The 18,629-nt window shown below is 52.7% G+C and overlaps 6 protein-coding genes and 1 non-coding gene across 7 annotated transcripts; 2 read left to right on the top strand and 5 right to left on the bottom strand.

Moving 5' to 3' along the window:
* Positions 1 to 152: 152 nt before the first annotated feature.
* MET7 (Folylpolyglutamate synthetase) lies at positions 153 to 3,394 on the bottom strand (the record flags this gene model as incomplete). The annotated part of the gene is made up of 3 exons (XM_062941376.1): positions 153 to 1,934; positions 1,989 to 3,195; positions 3,248 to 3,394. The coding sequence occupies 3 exons, from the start codon at positions 3,392 to 3,394 to the stop codon at positions 1,678 to 1,680; spliced, it is 1,611 nt and encodes a 536-aa protein (XP_062804220.1). The 3' UTR covers positions 153 to 1,677.
* Positions 3,395 to 3,876: 482 nt separating this feature from the next.
* On the bottom strand, positions 3,877 to 5,396 carry QC764_101510 (uncharacterized protein; the record flags this gene model as incomplete). Its single annotated transcript, XM_062941377.1, is given in 2 exon segments — positions 3,877 to 4,562; positions 4,580 to 5,396. 2 exon segments carry the CDS (start codon positions 5,394 to 5,396, stop codon positions 3,877 to 3,879), a joined length of 1,503 nt encoding a protein of 500 aa, XP_062804221.1.
* A 594-nt stretch (positions 5,397 to 5,990) lies between these two features.
* On the bottom strand, positions 5,991 to 8,489 carry MIC60 (MICOS complex subunit mic60). The gene is made up of 3 exons (XM_062941378.1): positions 8,233 to 8,489; positions 6,286 to 8,160; positions 5,991 to 6,230 (listed from the first exon to the last, which is right to left on the bottom strand). The coding sequence occupies exons 1-3, from the start codon at positions 8,344 to 8,346 to the stop codon at positions 6,186 to 6,188; spliced, it is 2,034 nt and encodes a 677-aa protein (XP_062804222.1). The 5' UTR covers positions 8,347 to 8,489; the 3' UTR covers positions 5,991 to 6,185.
* A 927-nt stretch (positions 8,490 to 9,416) lies between these two features.
* YPT52 (GTP-binding protein of the rab/ypt) lies at positions 9,417 to 10,157 on the bottom strand (the record flags this gene model as incomplete). The annotated part of the gene is made up of 3 exons (XM_062941379.1): positions 9,417 to 9,764; positions 9,822 to 10,013; positions 10,071 to 10,157. The coding sequence occupies 3 exons, from the start codon at positions 10,155 to 10,157 to the stop codon at positions 9,417 to 9,419; spliced, it is 627 nt and encodes a 208-aa protein (XP_062804223.1).
* A 628-nt stretch (positions 10,158 to 10,785) lies between these two features.
* On the top strand, positions 10,786 to 13,639 carry SAC1 (Phosphoinositide phosphatase sac1). The gene is made up of 3 exons (XM_062941380.1): positions 10,786 to 11,260; positions 11,329 to 13,070; positions 13,130 to 13,639. Exons 1-3 carry the CDS (start codon positions 11,053 to 11,055, stop codon positions 13,298 to 13,300), a joined length of 2,121 nt encoding a protein of 706 aa, XP_062804224.1. The 5' UTR covers positions 10,786 to 11,052; the 3' UTR covers positions 13,301 to 13,639.
* A 113-nt stretch (positions 13,640 to 13,752) lies between these two features.
* On the top strand, positions 13,753 to 13,847 carry QC764_0002040. The gene has a single exon. It is a non-coding gene; the product is annotated as a tRNA-Pro (tRNA).
* Positions 13,848 to 14,299: 452 nt separating this feature from the next.
* On the bottom strand, positions 14,300 to 18,292 carry QC764_101560 (uncharacterized protein; the record flags this gene model as incomplete). Its single annotated transcript, XM_062941381.1, has 2 exons — positions 17,096 to 18,292; positions 14,300 to 17,032 (listed from the first exon to the last, which is right to left on the bottom strand). The coding sequence occupies exons 1-2, from the start codon at positions 18,071 to 18,073 to the stop codon at positions 14,300 to 14,302; spliced, it is 3,711 nt and encodes a 1,236-aa protein (XP_062804225.1). The 5' UTR covers positions 18,074 to 18,292.
* Between the last annotated feature and the right edge of the window lie 337 nt (positions 18,293 to 18,629).

Consider the following 18,629-nt stretch of genomic DNA (forward strand, 5'->3'; position numbering starts at 1 on the left):
ATACAAGACACTCGGCATCTGAATGCAACTTGAAAAGGGGCCCCCTTTTCCCTGTATCTCGGCGCAACCCAGACTCCCAATCCTTAAAAACACGACACTCAAACATCTTCACACTAATTCTCAGAAGTCAACTAATCCGAACGTTGAGTGAGTGAATATGTGGTTCTTTTCATGGTATCAACCACGACTCTATGACTATCAATACGCAGCTTAACCGCGGTAGCCCGATCCCATCCAGGGTGGCAACGCCAACGTGCATCCTCCGTCCTCATTAACTTTCATTTCTGAGTCTTTCTCTTTCACAATATCCCTAGAATCAAATCTGTGAATTCTCATCATACCTCGCAAAGATAAATCCGGCAGTTTGCCGATGGCAGCCTCGTTTGAGGAACCGTAATTCCTATCCGGCCGCATTGTGACTGCCACGACTGTATTGAGATCAGCCAGGCTCGCATCACAGACCAGAGCACGGCGCCAAATCGGGCGGTTTGGCAGCAAAGCAAAGACTTCCACCTGTATTGTTGTGTTTTGCGCTTCGCTCTTATTTTTCGGCCATCGTGCCACCATCTTTCCCAGATCTGCCTCTTCAACAAACTTCTCGTCATTGCTAAAGAGGTAAACAGCGACAAGCCATTTACCCGTCAAATAAGTCTTTGAAGGGTCCTGCTCCGAGTACACCATTTGTCTACCCAGGTTCGGTAAGGTCTGCAGCAACAACCATAGGCTTTTCCTTCACACGGGCATCCAGCTTTGTAGCGGTGCAAAGGAGAGGTGATTTTGGCCGAGGGTGGCGCAACTGGATAGTTTCGCCAATTGACCAGTGATTCCAAGTCTGGATTCTTTCCCGCAGATGACGGCGACTCCACCAGAAGACATCACACGATGATTTCCCATGGCGCATCGCTTGGCTCATACCCAGGTGTTGTTTGGGATGAATGGATCAAGTAGCGAAAGCTTCGGACCGGAGGTATGTTTGATTCCCGCGTGGCAGTGAAGTAGTCTTCTTGATTGCGGTAACGGCCGTAGATCGCCCACTCGATCATATCCCAGATTTTGCAAGATAGAGAGCTGAGCCGCAGCTATCGGCGCAGCGTGTTATTCTCGGCATCTTCCTCAAGTGGCTCGCGGATGAGCATGTTCTCGGGACGAACATGATGACTTCTCAACGAGTGTAATTCTATGTTAGCCCGTTGGCGTCTCATACTTTGTCATCTTTGCCATTGTGGGCGTCTGCTCAAGTGGCACCGTCGTTGTTGGTGAGAGAGAACGTGACTGCCCTGAATCTCGAGGTCGGAGGTGTTGATTGTAAGAGAGATGCGAGGAGAAGAGAAAAGAAATGCGGGATCCAAGCGAAGTTTAAATACCGCAGAGGAGGCGCCCGTCTCAAACTGAGTTGACGAGGCTCAATTTAGTCAAACCTTGCAATCGTTTACGAGATATCCGCCACACTGTGGGCAGAAACCAGGCCAATATAAGCTTGGAATAAGACTGAAAATATGGACCGAGGCTGGTCTTATCTGATGCACCCTCAAAATAGTGTTTCTTATCGGTATACGGATTACGGGATGTCCTAAACCAAAACCTGTCAGTTGAATAACAGGCTATTTGGGGCAAGTCAAGTGGTCAAGACACACTTCAACTCTGCCCCTCTGACGTCTAATTGCTTGTAACCGATGTTTAAAGAGCATCAGCTTTCTCCAAAATTCCCAATGCTCCGCCAACAAGATGTAAACTGCCTGTGATGAGTGCTTGTACCTTGCTGCCGTCTTCTCCCTCGGAATTTGCCAACCCTCTCGCAGTGTTGATGGCTTCCTCAATGCTAGGTATCACTAGAATCTTGGCAGATGTGTCGAGTGATGCCCATTTCTCAGCAAATATACGTTGCTGGGTCATTTTCTCGATGTCAGCTGGGTTGTACTGGTGATTCACAAAGTCTGGTTGAGGTTAGCCATGAGCTTTGTCCAAAATTGTGGTACACGGGACTATACCTCTCTTATAGCCCATCGTAGCATATGTGACATTCGTGCAGAAGATGACATGCTGGAACCCTTGACCTGTCGAATCGGCGTTCTTCACAGTGTTGCATAATCCGTCCAGGAAGTCGACAGCCTCACTCCGCCCTTGTTGGTTGAATATTAAAACTTTTGGTCCCTTGCCCTCAGTCTTGGTTTCCTCGACGAACCACCTGGCCGCCATCTTCAAGCTATCTACGGTGTGCGCACCGTCCACGTGCCAAATAATATTGTCCTCTTCTTTGACCTCACACCGTCCCCTCCAAACGACTTGTTCTATCCCATCAACAAACTCACTTGGCAATGCCGCCGCATCCGGCTTAAAATCGGGATCCAGCTTTTTCAGCGCCGTCTCAGCCAAAGCAATTGCGAGCGTAGCATTCTTCTTCTGGAAATTCGCATCGGGCCTAACTCTCACGCCTTGGAGCCTTTGATCGACCTCGAGGACCTTCAGATCGACACCCTTCTCCTCTGCTCTGTTCTTGAGCACCTCGGCAGCAGAACCGACCTGCTCGATGGTGAAACCAGGGCTGCCTTTCTTCAAGATTCCTGCCTTGTGCCACGCGATCTTGTCAACTGTGTCGCCCAACACATAGACATGGTCAATGCCCAATGTGCTGATGCCGCTCGCCACAGGCCGCTCCACCACATTCGTGGCATCGTACTCGCCCCCTATTCCCGTCTCATAAATGGCAACGTCGACGCCTTCCGACAGGTAGACATGGTAGCTCATGAGAGTCAGGTACCGCGCGTAGATTGGTTTCGTGCCAGGCTCGACGAGATCAGTCGCAACTGTGCTGTTGTCCTCTAGCCTGTCCCAGACCTCGAAGAAATACCTTGCAAACATCTCCTCTGAAATCGGCCTAGAATTGATTCGTATCCTTTCGCGGACTGCGATCAAATGTGGGCTGGTGAATAAGCCAACCTTTTTTGGAATCCCTTTCGTCTGGTGCCATTTTGACAAGATGGAATCGACAAAAGCACACGTGCTTCCCTTCCCCTTGGTGCCAGCAACGTGCACGATGTTGAGCTTCTCGAGATCAGATGATGTCGAGTAACCTATCCGGGCCAGATAGCCTCTCATTTCCTGGACGGAGTTCGCATCGGGGCGAATGCCTGCTTTCCGGCGGGCCTCAATGACAGCGAAGGGGGTCTGGAGGGTGTTGAGGGTGTCGATTGCGTCCTTTATTTACCGGTTAGTGAATGGTGATCGCAGGATGGAGATGGCAGTTTACATTATATGTTCTTGACGCCATCTCTGAAAAGTGTTGCCGCCGGTAGCTGACAAGAATTGAGATGAGGGTATTCCTTGTGGTGGTGGACTTGAAAGATGTCGTCGGTAAACCGCCAAAGATTGCTTTTCGCTTCAGCACATGATGCATTGAGGTCGAGTCTGAATATCGGTTGTGGATGTGGGTTTATCACCGACTTCTTATCTTGTATAATTTGATGATGGTTCACATATAATTCCCGAATTAAGCGCAAGATAAAATGAAGACGGATGTGGGATAGTGCGACAAGATGCTGGAAGCGGAATACTCCGGGTTGCTTCGGCCCCCGAACATCGGCGTCGGTGCAGACGTCAGAGGCCCACTTATGTTGCAACTGCCGTCTATATCGGACGGAACAACAAGCTGCCGGACTTGGTGAGGGTGAGACCCGACGTTCTGGTCTTTATTATTTGCCTTCAACTTGTACTTGTATCAGACAAGCAAACGACAGGCCTGAGAATGGTATTCTAGGAGGATAGCTTTGAGAATTTATATTTAGGGACTTCCTGTCCAAACTTCGCATCTTCTTCGGTGTCACATCCTGAAAGCTCGTCCGCGTACGGGCACGATTTCGCTGTTGGATGAACCCCAATCTATGCACTGATTCTCTTCAAGACAGTTCCAACAAGATGGAAACTTCCCGTCGCCAGCACCCGGCACTCCTTTCCTTCCGCTCTTGCCTTTGCTGTCAAATATTTAACCCCTTCAATAGTCAACTGAACATTGTCGGACACTCTACTTTCCACCTCACCGTTGTACTCCTTCATGATCTCGAGTGCTTTCGTCTGCACACTCTGGTCTCTCTTCTCGCCTTCCTTTGGTGGTAGCTCTTCGTTTCTCGTGAAAAAAGCATGTGTAAACACCTCCTTTGACCCACTAGCTTCCTTCTCTGCGCCCTTGAGCAACGCAGTAAGCAGTATCTTTGGGTCCCGTTCCTGCTGGTTAAACACCAGAACCCTCAGCCCATCTCCTCCCCTCGAAGCAAACCACTCTCCCACACCCGCCAAACTATCCTCTGTATGCGCTCCATCCACAAGCCACTCGGTCCCATCCTTCCCATCCCTTACAACCTCACATCTCCCTCTCAAACTCGCCTCTCTAAGACCCTTCACAAACTTATCCGGTATATCATCCAGCCCCCACTCCTCATCAAGCCCAAACCTCCCTTCAAACTTGTGGCCTGTTTTAACAAGATGCTCCCGAGCAGCATACACAGCCAAAGCCATATTCCCCTTCTGAAACGGTCCCTGCAACATCCCCCCTTCCACCCCTTCCACCCCTTCACCTCTTCCTCACCAATCTCCACTAATTCCGCCCCCTTTTCCCTCGCCCTCTCCCTCAAAACCTCCCCCACCGTCTCCCGTGGATGCCTAATCGTAAAAGCCTTCACCCCCCGTTTGAAAATCCCCGCCTTATGCCACGCAATCTTTTCGACAGTATCCCCAAGCATACCAACATGATCAATCCCCAACTGCGTCACCACCGCAGCACTGACACTCTTCTCCGTGAGCACATTAGTAGAATCATACTCCCCCCCAATCCCGCACTCCACCACCGCATCCCTCACCCCCTCGCCCAGAAACGCCCTCAAGGCAACAATAGTCAGAAACCGAAAATAAAACGGCTTCGTCCCCGGCCCCTCCAACTCCTCTTCTTTTGCCTCGGCACCAAGCTGCTTCCTCGCCTCCGCAGTCATGGTATCCCACACCAGATTGACGTACTTGCCAAACTTCTCCTCATCAATCATCCCTTCTTTTTCCTGTGGCGATAAAAGGGAGATCCGCTCCCTTTGGTCAACCAGATGGGGAGAGGTGTACACTCCCACCTTTTGAGTGGGGGGGTTGGAGTATTGGGCGAGGATGCTCCCCACAAAAGCGCTGACGCTGCCCTTGCCTTTTGTCCCGGCGACATGCACACATTTCAGGCCTGAGGAGGCGATGCTCTCCGGGGAGAGCCCCGCGCGGGAGAGCCAGAAGAGCATTTCGGGGATGGCGGCCGCGTTGCGGTCTGTGCCGTCTGGCAAGGGGACTGTGAAGAGGGAGGTGATGGCGAGGTTGGATTGGAGGGCGGAGAGCCGGGAGAGGGCTTTTTGGTAAGAGACAGAGGAGGACATGTTGGGGGTTATGTGGATGGGTCGTCGGGGGTGAGATGAGATGTATGCCGGCAGCGAGAAAGAGGTTGACACCCTGGATGGGATGAAAGATGGTTGCTGGAAGCGGGAATTTGTGATGGTGTTGATGGCAGGTTGTCTTGAAAATGAGCGACAGATAGCTCGCATTCTCAGTTGAGGTTCGGCGACATTCGGCTGTGAGTGAAAGCTCAGGTGAAATCTGACCGGGCTGATGTGTCACTGTAAGAATTGCTCAGTCGGTCCGGACCGGAGTTAGACTGTGAAACATATCAGGATAATGTTCTCGCCTCATTGATTTCAATCTCACTACTTACGACACAAAAATCAATCAATAGGCCAAAAGTATCAATCTTCGGCTTGATGTGATGAAAGATGAAAGAACATGATCAAGTCAAGATTGATCACCACATAAAAGCGGGTCACTCCGAAATGCGGTGCTAAAGAGAAGCACAATGCAGGGGCGCAACAAGAACTGCGAGCAATTAAAAAAAAAAAGGGAAAAAATCAGGAAAAAGTAGGAAGAGTCAACCATTCTGAAATTCTAGCTGGCAGAATTACGCCATGGTCATGCTCACTCAGCTGGCTGAAAGGTGAAAGAAACCATACCGCAACCACACAGCAACGGCACATCACATACATGGTATCAACACAAGCCACTCTATTGAATACTTAATACAATCCGGCCTAGCTATCCTTCCACGGTGTAGACGCGGTCTAAACAAGGCCAATGTACACAACAAAAGAAAAATTTGGACGTCCCGTTGGTCCCTTTTACTCCACCTTCAAACTTTGCAGTCTGGCCTCGGTTGTGATGACCTATCATATTCATTAGTAAATTGTGTTGCAAAGCTTCAAAAGGAAGATAACTTACATCCAAAGCCTGCTGCACCTCCAACACCTTGCGCACCTCGCTCAGCCAGTCCCTGCTCAGCGTCTTGGCCCACCCACCAAGGGTGTTCATCTCACGCGCCGCGTTGTCAAGGTCGCCCTCCTCCAAGAAGGTCTGAGTGCGGGTAAGAATGCTCTCAACATCGTCACCGGCCGCCAAGCCCTGCTTCTTGAACATCACCTTGCTCAAGAGGTAGCTAGAGGCGTGGCTAGCGACACCAGCATCCTCGGGAAGAAGAGACGCCTTGCGCACCTCGGCGGCAACGCGGCGGAATCTGTCAATCAGCTCGGCGGAAGTAGATATACCGCGCTGGTAAGCAGAAGGGTGGATGGAGGCGATGGCCGCATCGACAACCGGGTCGTCAGCGGCGATCTCCTTGAGAGCGACAAGCTCCTTGATGAATGGCCGGGGGTGGTGGGCATCCTCCAAGCTGGCACGGACGGCCTCAACAGCGACGTGGAGTTGTTGGGTGCGCAGATTGGTGTCAACGACCTCGTTCAAACCAGTAGTAAGCTTCTCGAGCTCAGAGACAGCCCTGGAGAGAGACTCGATACGGCCAAGACGTCCTTCACGCTCCTCCTCGACATGCTTCTTGATGTCCCGAGAAAACTGACGCTGTAGCTCGACAGCTTGCTCCAAAAGTTTGTTCTGGAGCTTCTGCTCAGAAAGTTTCTGCTCACGCTCCTGAATCAGCTTGATCTTGTCGTCGTAGTTGTGCTTCAATCTCTCAACCTCAGCCTCGAACTCCTGACGCCACTGCTGCTCCTGGGCCAGCATGATAGCCTCCAAACGAGACACAAGGTCGTTGGCATGCTTGTCGAATGAATCGATGCGGGCCTTGACCTGCTTGGCAGCCTCTTCCTCCGCGGCAGACTTGATGCTGAGAATTCTCTCTCCGACTTTGCTGACCTCATCCTTGGCCTTCCAGATGGTCTGGGAGTACTTGTCGGCGGCACCGTCGTAGTTGATCACCGTGATGATGTCGTTGAGCATATGAACCAATTGTTGAACGATGGCGTCGTCGGCATGGGGAACAGAGAGAGGATCGATTGGCGAAGCAGGGGGCCACACAGAAGGCTCGTTGACATCAGGGGCCCTGAACTCCTTGGGCTTGGAAGAAGTAGCGGCAGCCGGAATCACAGCAACCTCCTTCTTTTTCTCCTCCACACCCTTGACCTTCTTCTCCAGAGCCGCATCCTTGGCTTCGACCTTGGGAAGAGCCGCAGTCTCCTTCTTGGCCTTGGTTACAGCAGCAGGCTCGGGCTTGACGATATCCTTGACAGTGTCCTTGACGGCGTCCTTCACAGCAACAACCTTTTGGGCCACACCACTCGACTGGCGGCCGGCATGGTCACCATCAGCCACCCTCCATGACGCACCGCTCTGGGCTGGGATGCTGACTTGCTCGCTGGCCGTATCGGCCCGTCTGCCTGTTACCCGGTTCGCAACGTTGGGGAAGCGTTTCCTAAAGTCGAGCTCCTCAAGGTACAGAACGGCCTCCTCGCCGTAGGGGACATATTGAGTGAAGAAGTCGTGGAAGTTGTCATTGATGCGGGAGTACCAAACGCCGCCACCAAACCCGAGGACACCAAGAAGTACGAGTTTCAGGAGGAAGTTGCGAAGTCTGCGGAAGAAGCCCTTCTTCTTGGGGACGATGGGAGCGACGGGAGGAGGAGGAGGGGGTACAACGGCGGGGCCAGGTGCCGGTGGTGTCAAGGGTGCTTGCTCGGGAGTAATCGTCGCGGCGGGGGTAGTCTGGGGAGGAGGTGGTGGGGGAGTTGTTGGGGCAGTAAGGGTCTCAGCGGCGGGAAGCTTTGCTTCGTCGACGAGGGGCTTCTTGTCGTCGGCATAGAATCTCTAGATGCAAACAGAAGGGTTTAGTTAGCTTTCCCTTGCAACCGGTTCTAATATTTCAAAATGAGGTCATACCTGACCCGAGACAACCGCACGTCGGGCTACGGAAGCCTGCCATTGGCGCCCGGCAACGGCAGCCGCAGGCCTGCTGCCCAGCGCCCTCACTGATCGTATCGATGTACGCAACATGAGGGAGATGGAGTGGCCGGTTCGGCGCAATTGGGAGGGTTAGACGTGGTGTTTTGGGGGAAGAATGCTGAGCAAAAAAGAGCTCGGCAAAGTTCCGGGAAGAAGCTGCGGGCCACAGCGAGAATCCTGGCGACAGGGTCTTGGCACCCTATCAGCTATGCGTTGCAAACGGGACTTCCACTATATACACTTTTTTTTTGCAGCCTCATACGCCTTCGATGCCAGATACTGTATGTTTACACTTTTAAGTATAACTTACCCGCAACCTTTAACGTATAATATAATAAATATAGCTATGTAGCCCTACTTACAACGATTGTTTTGTAAATATTATTTCTTACGCGCGCATAATGCGCGTGGTAAAATCGATTAAAAACGAAGTCTAATTATTTTTGGTTTACTGGTCCCGACTTCTATCAAGAAGTCTCACTGGACAAAAAAGCATAGTTTGGTGGAAGTCTGGTTTGCAACGCATAGAGGTCCCGACACGAAATGACATCCGACATCAGCACACCTACCTCACTTTGAATGATACAACATATGGGATGAATAGTTCGTTTTTTAAAGACCAAAACAGGTTGAGAGATACGCTTTGCATTATACTCACGCCTGTATACCCGTCCCCTCTAGTCCCTGCCGGCACCGCATCTGTCACTGAATTACCGCGGCCGTTGCAAGCTGCTGCTTCTATCTGTCTGCCTACCATACTGTACAGCGAAATGCGCCAGTCCGGCTCTCCCACACCAGGTGGCCTACCTACGCTTTCTCCTCGACCATGGTGCCGAGAAAAACACACCCGTTAAAAAACAAATCCCATAAGAAAGATGAGGTATTTAAAAAAAAAACAACACTGGTACCCTCCTCCCAACAATACTCCGATCAAAGATGTGTGTGTGTGTGTGTGTGTGTGTGTGTCTGTGTGTGTGAATGTCGATGTCCCTGTCCCCGTTCAACAAAAGCCCAGATTAGCCCCAAACTGCTCTATATTCTTCCTCTGACATCCACTGCCGGTCATACGCCTGAGTCCTTGAATATGCTTCTAACCGTGTGGTTTCAAAAACCGTCTCTCATCAGCACGCGCAGGGCCCACCGGCTTGCGTGTTGGCTCCTTCGGGAGCAAGACTGACTCCGGGCCGCTGACCAGGCCGGGCATGTCTCGGCCCAACCTGATCAAGTGGAAGTTTCTTGGCAATAGCAGTAAACAACTCTTGAACGTTCTCGGCAGTCTTTGCGGATGTCTCAAAGAAGAGAAGGCCGGCTTCCTTTGCGTAGGCCTCGGCTTCGGCGGTAGGGATGGCGCGCTTGTCTGGTTGCTCCGTCACCAAATCCAACTTGTTTCCGGCAAGGGCGATGATGATGTTCTCGTTGGCTTGTCGTTGGAGTTCCTTCACCCACGACTTGGCCTTGTCGAGCGACGCCTACAGCAGTTCGGTTAGTCAGGGATGCTTCCAAAAAAGGGAGGATCCTAAACGTACGGCTTGCGTGATATCATAGACAACAACGGCGCAGTTTGCATTCCGGTAGTACATGGGCGCGAGGGACTTGTAACGTTCCTGGCCAGCGGTATCCCAAATCTCAAACTTGACAGTCGTGTTCTCGTCGAGCGAAATGGTCTGTGTTAAGAAGGCGGCACCAATAGTGGATTCCCTGTAGGAGTCAAATTGATCCTATCATCTTTCAGTCAGTTGTGTCCGGAACCTGCAGAATCCGACAGCCCGGCTCACCTTGACGAAGCGCAATACTATCGAGCTCTTTCCCACAGCAGATTCACCTAGCAAGACCAACTTGAACTGCGCGAAGCGGTTGCTCATGCCGCGAGCGCCAGGGGGTCCTCGGGAAGCCATGGTGAATGTGGTGATATGGTGTACGTTGGCTGTGGTTTGGGTGATGCAAAAGTCAAAGACCAAACCGTCGTTGACCGTTGATGGGACCTGCTGACAAGGCGGCGTTCGCTGCCAAGGAAGGTTACGGCGGGCGCTGGCGAAATGACAATGCGCGGCGGGGACTCAAGTTTCGCGGGTCGGTGTTCGCGGGGTTCTCGATAAACGCTGGAGAGACTTGTCGAGACAAAGGGTGCTCGCCGAGTTGACTGGAGTTGGATGCTGAAATGTGGTTGCCTCGAGTGATACCACGGGACCAAGAATTGGGGAAATCAGTCAAGAGCTGGGGCTGGTTGGCAGAGGTCGTTGAGAAGCAATGAGAGCAACCAGCCTGGGTCCTGGCCAATGTCAGTGCTTTCAGCGCTCGGCGGCGGCGCATGCACACGTCAGGTCGCCCGATAGGCGCAGATGCCACCCCGAGGTCTGTGCAGATTTCCACGTGATAGCAGCGGCAACTTGGTTACGTCGCCATCCTTGCCAGCCGGTCGCGGCAGATGCCAGTGGGCCATAAATGCCACAGTGCGAATGCGACTCGTGTCACGCAGATTAGGGAGAGCTTGGGAGCTGGCACCAAAAGGGCAGAGCAGCAACGCCTCCTGTTGGTCGCCTCTGGCTGGGATGTCATCACTTTGGATGAGGCTCGACATTTCCATAATTAGATGACATGTTTCAACACCGACTCTGAAGCTGCACAAAATTGACGATCTGCAGCAACCGTTCCCTTCGTTTAGACACCTCGATCGCTATCTGCACCTGCATGACGACCAAGAAATAAAAAGATAATAGCTTCGATTCCGTCGTTTGGTGGCGCAACCTCTTGTCCAACATGACGCTCCCTTTCCGCGATATCAACGTCCAGACGGCGTCTGATGCCTACATCTTTACTTCGCCCTCGAGCCCCAATGCACCAGCTCTCGCTATCGACCGCCCAACTGGCGATATCCGTCTTCTTGATGCTTCCTTACTTTCCGGGAAGCGCGTCTCGCGCATTACCAGCATTGCCGGTATCCTGGGCGTGATCCAGCTGCGGTTAGGTGAGCTTCTTTATGATGGTTGCGGAGGGTTTGGTGCGAAGAGCTTGTTACTGACTATGGTTGTGAAGACAAGTACATCATCGTCATCACAAAAGCCCAACCCGTCGGTCGTCTGCGAGGGCATATGGTCTACAAGGTTGTCTCGACAGATATCCTGCCCCTCCGCGAAAGACAAGTCAGCGACCCCGATGAGGACCGCTTCCTCAATCTTCTCCGCGGCTTCATCAAGCCCGGGCCAATGTACTTCTCGTACTCTGTCGATATTACCAACAGCTTCCAGCGCCAAGCGCAACAGGACGCCGAGAGCCCGCTCTGGAAGCGTGCTGACGACCGCTTCTTTTGGAACCGCTTCATCCAGTCCGACCTGATCAACTTCCGCAACAGTGGCGGCCGCGGTCAGCCTGCTCCTCAGCCAAACATCGACCCTTATATCCTCCCGGTCATCTTTGGCATGCTCGAGATCCATCCAACAACGTTCAAGGGCACCCCTTTAACGATTGCGCTCATTTCCCGTCGCTCCCGCCACCGCGCTGGAACCCGTTATTTTACCCGTGGTCTCGATGACCAAGGCCACGCCGCCAACTACAACGAAACCGAACAGGTTGTCATTCTCAACGACCACACCACCGGTCTTGGCGGCTCGTCATGGCAGCAACAACAAAAGTCATCCTCTCTCGCCGACGGTGTAGGCAAGGAGATGCAAATCCTCTCCTACGTCCAAACCCGCGGCAGCGTCCCCGCCTACTGGGCTGAAATCAACACCCTAAAGTACACCCCTAAGATCCAGATCCGCGCCATCGAAGCCGCCTACCCAGCCGCCAAAGCCCACTTTGACGAACAGATCCGCATCTACGGCGACAACTACCTGGTAAACCTTGTCAACCAAAAGGGCCGCGAAGTCCCCGTCAAGGAGGCCTACGAGAAGGTAGTAGAGATGCTCGTCTCTCGGCCCAAAGAACACGTCCAGGGCGACCAGCGGACTGACGAGAAGTTCCACACCATCGAGACAGCCGAGAAGAAATCCCAGTTTGACAGGCTGCACTACATCTACTTTGACTTTCACGCCGAGACCAAGGGGTTGCAGATGCACCGCGCCCAGCTGCTTATCGACCGGATGCGCGAGGCGCTCGTGGCCCAGCAGTACTTCCGTGCTAGTGTTGACTCTACCCCCGGTAACAACAACAAGACCGACGGCGGGAGGTTGGACGTCCGGTCGCTGCAGACGAGTGTAGTGAGGACAAATTGCATGGATTGTCTGGACAGGACGAACGTGGTACAGTCTATGCTTGCTCGGTGGACGCTGGACAGGATGTTTATTGATCTGGGCTTGCTGGCTAGGGGGAGCAGGTTCGCGGATGAAGACGCGGCGTTTGAGCTGATGTTCCGAAATATGTGGGCTGATAATGCGGATGTGGTGTCGAATGCGTATTCCGGTACCGGGGCTATGAAGACTGATCTGACGAGAACGGGCAAGAGGACCAAGGCTGGTGCGCTGCAGGACGGAAACGTGGCTGTTACGAGATACTGCAAGAACAACTTTTTGGACGGGCCGAGGCAGGATGCGTTTGATTTGTTTTTGGGTGTGTATCAACCCAGCGTGGGGGGAGGTCTGGTGTTTGTGGACAGGAGGCCGGTGTTGATCCAGGCGGTGCCGTATATTGCGGCGTTTGGGCTTTTTTTTGTGCTGATGGGGATGTACTCGCCGAGACTGCCCGACGCGGCCGTGTGGCCGATGAGGTTGTTTATCTTGTTTTGGACGGGGGTGACGGGGTGGGCGCTGTGGTTTATTTTCAATAACGGGATGCTCTACGTAAGTTTTTTTTTGTCTCTTTTTGGGACCTGTAACAGTTTGCTGACATACTACAACAGGTAAACTGGCCCAAACTCAACCCCAGACCTTGGGCAACGGAGGGCTACCACGAGACGATTAGCCGGGTGCGCAAGGACAAGATTCTCGGGCCGCTGGTGGCCAGGCACGAGAGGGGCTTGTCTGTCGCGAGGTACATCAATGCCGAGGAAGGCAAGAAGAGGATCGAGTAGACCGCACAGCAAGTGTCACTCCTTCATGGCATCGAGGGGGGAACAACACTTGTTTTCTTGGCTTCATTTTTGTACGCCCACCCCCTCGAGCTGGTCTTGTTTCTTTTGTCAGCTTTTTTTGTGAATGGACCGCTTTTGAAGGAATTGTTTTAGTACTGGTTAGACTTGTCTTCTTGTTTTATCTTCGCTTCGCACACAACTCCTACTTCGATCCGTATAATAGCCTGCTGCGGGAAGAGACAACGAGCAAGGGGTTAATCAAAGGTTATTTATTTGGTTGCATTTACCTTGAATACATTCTAAGTCTATCGGGTCATTTGATGGGTTGTATTTTCTAAATTCGCTTGATTTGTATTGTAGGTAGATTTTCAATGGCAAGAGTATCAAAAGCATTGGACTCAACCATCTGCAAATAGAGCAGATGGAACGAGGAGAAAAAATGCAAAAGAAGTGGGCCGAGCCAGGGCTTGAACCTGGGACCACTTGCAAGTTGAAATACTTGGAACGAATTCCCAAAGCAAGTATGCTACCACTACACCACACGGCCTGTGATTTGTTGTTGCATAGAAGTTAGTGGAAAGAGTTTATCAATGGGTCCCACGTTGGGCTGCGCCACAAACCACAACACTCGACGACAATTTTGGGCGATATCAACATTTCACTTCTCCCCTCCTTCTTCCACTTCATTCGTTTATTCTTTCAATTCAATTACTCAAATCCACAGTTACTATTTCTGACTGCTTGCTTCCTCTCTTCAACCGCATCTTTCCATCCTTGGGTATCGATCCCTCTTTGAACCCCAAGCAAAGAAACGGTGCTATAGAAGCCCAAAAAAGAGGCTAGCAAACAACACCCTATCCAAGAAAAAAAACCATATTTCTCTCTCTCTCTCTCTCTCTTTCGCACACTCACACACACACACGCGCCCACCTACTCCCCAATTATCCTATTACCCATTACCTTGTTCAACCCTCACCTTCAAAAATGATATGATTTACCTCACTCCAACCACAACAACCACCTAACCAACCTCCACCCTCCCCTCCCAAGCCCAATCACCACCCTCGAAATCATCACCATAAACCAAACCCACCACATAAACCCAACAAGCACCCACTCCACTCCCAACCACCCCGCCCTCCTAAGCCACCTAAACCGCCTCCTACGGCGCCGCAACATCTTCTCAATGTGGTCCACCACCCTCTTGACCTTCAGCCTCTGACCCGCAACCAAATCATGATTCGCCTCGTCCGCCTCGTCCGCAGCCCTATGCGCGAGGTCGGTCAGCTCCCCGGCGATCTTCCACCTTGTTGCCTCGACCTTCTTCTCCAAGTGGGGCGCCATCTCCCTGGCGAACTTGTCGTGCGTGAACTGAAACTGCGCGGCTGTGGCCTCCATTGCAGATGACAGAGTCCGTGCGGCGAGGGGATAGAGATCTATTTGAGCAACGGGGCGGGTGACCAATCTGTGTCTTGTTTCTGGGTCAGGACATAGGGATATAACGTCCTTCCAGGCAAAGTCCGGTTGGCCATCTGGGGAGTGGCTAGAGATATGGGAGGAGTGAGGGGACGTCAAAAGCTTGCGGTCTTTGGCACGGCGATCTACCTCCATTGCATGGATTCCAGAGCTGAGAATCAGCGCCTTCAAGCGGGCGATTTCCCGTTTGGAGATTGCTGGCCGCGTTGGAGTGCTACCACCACGGTCGGCAATGGACCAGTGGCGGCTGGAAGATACGGTAGAGAATTGTCGGGGTTTGTGAAAGGGTAGTGGTGCCATGTCGGTACGATCGATCCTCCAGTCTGCGCTCTTCCGGGACTCGACGTCTGATTCAACCTGTTCCTTGCGCCTCTCCAACAAGGGAGGCGGCGATGCACTTGGTGATGCATCTTGAATATCGATCCTTGGCGGCTTGAGGAGGTCGAACCGCGATGACCGTCGGCTGAGTGGCTGTGCTGGTGGGTGTGGTAGCAACCCAGTTTGCTGTTCACTGTTCGCTGGCTTGGCGGTGTTTGCTACCGAGACGAACTGTGGTAAAGGCTCAACCTGATGCTTTCCGTTTTGCGTCGATGGCGTCCGACCATGACCCCGTCGAAAAACCCGAGGACCACGGGACCTACCCCTGGCCTCGGCCTCAGAATCTGACGAAGAGGTGGTAGAGTACTGATCATCACCAGCGTCCTTTCGCCAAACCATATCACTGATCTTGGACACGCCGCTTCGCAGGACAGTGTCGATACGAGGGCCACGGAACAGCGACCTGAGGCCGCCTCCAACATCTTCAGGTTTAAGCTTGACACTGCCGACACTCTTATGTGACCGGTGACTCGAGTCTGTGCCTTTGGTTACTATCCTGCCGATCGGACTCCTTGACGGTCTTCTTTCCGGGGATGACACGGCACTCCAATCCGGCTCGGGCGAGGCAAAGAGCTTCTCGTTCAGCGGCGCTGGTGTCTCGGGCTCTTCTGCGCTTGCATAATTGTCCGCAACGCGCTCCTTACTACGCTCACGGAAAATGCTCTTAACCTTGCTCAGCGGGTTTCGTGATGGAGAGCTTGGTCTGCTGGATAAGGGTGATAAATCCATCCCGATTGCTGGGACTAGACCGACATCTCGATTTGGCCGCAAATCTGGGGAGTTGGGCTGTGACGTATCATAATCCACCGAGAATCTTCTACCTCTCGAAGGGACCTCGAGACTAGCACGGCCCGGAACAGGTGGAGAAGGACGGTGGTGTAAGCCTGTGAGCCTGCATTCGCCCTCGCTCAGGTCGGCGCGCGAATCCGTCCCACGAGACAAAGGCTTAGTCTGGGTCGCATCTGATGCAGCGTTGTTCAAAAGATCTCGCTCAGGGGTCGCCGGGTTGAGGCTAGCAAACTTCATACGTAGCGCCTCGTGGTCATAAAGGGCTGGTGAAGACTCCGACCCCCTCTGTTCCCTGGCTATCATCTCCTCCATCTGCTTCTCCAAAACAGATCTTACAGTAGTTGTGGCAGTGCCGGCTCTGGCCCGCCGCCGCCTGTCACTGTCTGTGTCTGATGATTCGGATACAGAGGCTCTTCGGATACGCAGAAAATCTCTGTTGTTAACAGAGCTATTTTGGCGGTGATGGGTTCCTTTCAGAGCTCGTAGCTTCTGCTGTGCGCGATCCCTAGCTGTACTCAGGACATGCTCATGCTCATGTTTGGGTGGCGGGGCCTCTGGCTGTGGCTTCTCGCCAGAGTCTGAAGAATCTTTAGTTGAGCCCGGTGTTGTCAGCCGTGGGGCCTCGTCGCGTAATGGCAATGGCCTGGAAGCGTCCGTTCCCTGGGGAAACACTCGCTTCCAGTGGCGATCCTCCACCAGCCGTTTATTATCATCAAGCTCCAGCCAGTAGACATCTGCGATCATGTCTGCAGGATCAATCGCCCAGTCGACTCGCGGTCTCTTTGGTTTAGCAGCAGAGGTCGTTGACCGAGAAACGTTGGATGGCGGAGAGCTTTGAAATGATGCAGCTTGTGCGCCTGAAAAGGGGGGCAAGGCAGGATTGCCTGGTATTCGAGCTTGACCGGTGGCCACCCATTTGGCAACCTCGTCAATCCACTCAGATACTCTGGGGACATCGTTAAACCCCTGGCCTTCACCATCAATAGCTTTCCGCTCGCGGGCTCTGACTTTGCGATTGCGTATGTACTGAAGAGGATTGTACGGGCGTCCAATCCTAGTCTTAGACTCGTTGGTGGAAGTTCTAGACATCTGAATAGAGTCAGTTGATGTGCTAGGGGGACTGGCTATCAACCCTTTGGTCGTTCGAGGTACCTCCAATGGCGGCAACAGTTCCAGGACTCTTCTGTATTGGGCCATGAGGTCCAAATACTCTTTCGCCTTCTGCGCGCGTGCCAAAGTAGATTGAGAAAAATGGTAGCGGTAGCCCCCTTCGGGTTCAAATGCTGGCTGTAGAGGGCTGAGCACCCTCCCCGGACCTATCCTCGGTGACCGATCAGGTTTGGGAGAGATAGTTTGTGAAATTCTTCTTTGTTGCTGAAGGTGATGTCTCAAGCTGCCTCCTGTGGTACCATCAGGCAACGGTGCCAATCTAGGTGGCGCTGGCTGCGTAATGCTTCTCCTAGATGCGAGGCGTCTGGATTCGCTCAAGTTTAGGGCCATATTAACAATCTGTGCCGATTCCAGATCCATTTGCGTAATGCTCGTTCGAGGCGACGATCCAACAGCTGTGTCCCCCGCAAGGGAGTCGCGCTCGCGCCTGGTGAGGGTAGAGGATGCCGATATTGGGTCAGAGTGGCCACCCCCCGTTGGCTCATACTCCCCAGTGAGCATAGAAGGCCCTGAGCTGCCCGAGAGAGTTCTCGGGTAGGGTCTGGTCTGGTCATGCTGAGCATTTCGAAGCCTGTATTGATCGGTCGACTTTCGGTATTGCCTATCGGCTCGCGGGTTGATATGCGCGTCGCGCTCGCGAGTATGGGGGTTGAATAGAGGATCGTTGAGAAGAAAAGCGCCACTCGGTCGATGTTTATGGCCACGGGACGCATTAAGTGACCGCCGCTTCTCGATCAGGTTTCGGCTGTCCAGGCGCATCGACGACTTCGCTAGAGGGTCGAGCTCCTCGTGGAGCGGTGCTGGGTTAGAGTCGGGGGGTGATACGTTTATAAAGCTGTTCTGTAAGCTGGAGGACGGTCCTCGTTCGAACGCACTGGAGTGGCGTGCCGCCCGCTGTGGACGCAGATGGGAGGGTGGGCTAACATCGTGGGCGGTGGTGTTGGTGGTGTGGTCAGTCATTTCGGAGCTCCCTTCGCCCTGAGGCGAATCTCTCGGGGTTCCAACTCAAAGATATTCGATATGGCGATACATTTTCTACGCCGTGTTGCAGGTGGTGTCTGGTGCGTTAGGCGGTGCTAGCAGAGGAGCTGAGAGCCAGAATTTTCCATGTGAAGCTCCGACGTCAGGAGGGAGGTGGTGGGAATCCTCTCATTCGCCAGGGTCCAAGTTCAATGTCTGGTTGGTGTTCCCCAGAGAACCAAGCTTGGCTTCATCTTCAGTGAGTTTCAGGGAAACCCCTCGGGTCGGCAGGCAACTGGCCCACTGTTAGCCGCAAACAAGCATGGGGTTGAAGTCGCTGTCAGCGCTATCCATGCACAATGCATGGGACTTTAAACGGCCCTTGGCTTGTCACTGGCACATTGTACACAAATTACTGGCACTGCAAAACATTAAACGAGGTCTTAAAAGATAGTCAAAAGGTTTTAAAAGATAGTTAGTAGGCCTTTAAAGATCACAGGCCTATTAGTTTACTGTCGAGGCATGGTATACAACATCATATGGGCCACTTACTCTT

The sequence above is a fragment of the Podospora pseudoanserina genome, chromosome 1, assembly GCF_035222485.1.
Source record: "Podospora pseudoanserina strain CBS 124.78 chromosome 1, whole genome shotgun sequence".
NCBI lineage: Eukaryota > Fungi > Ascomycota > Sordariomycetes > Sordariales > Podosporaceae > Podospora > Podospora pseudoanserina.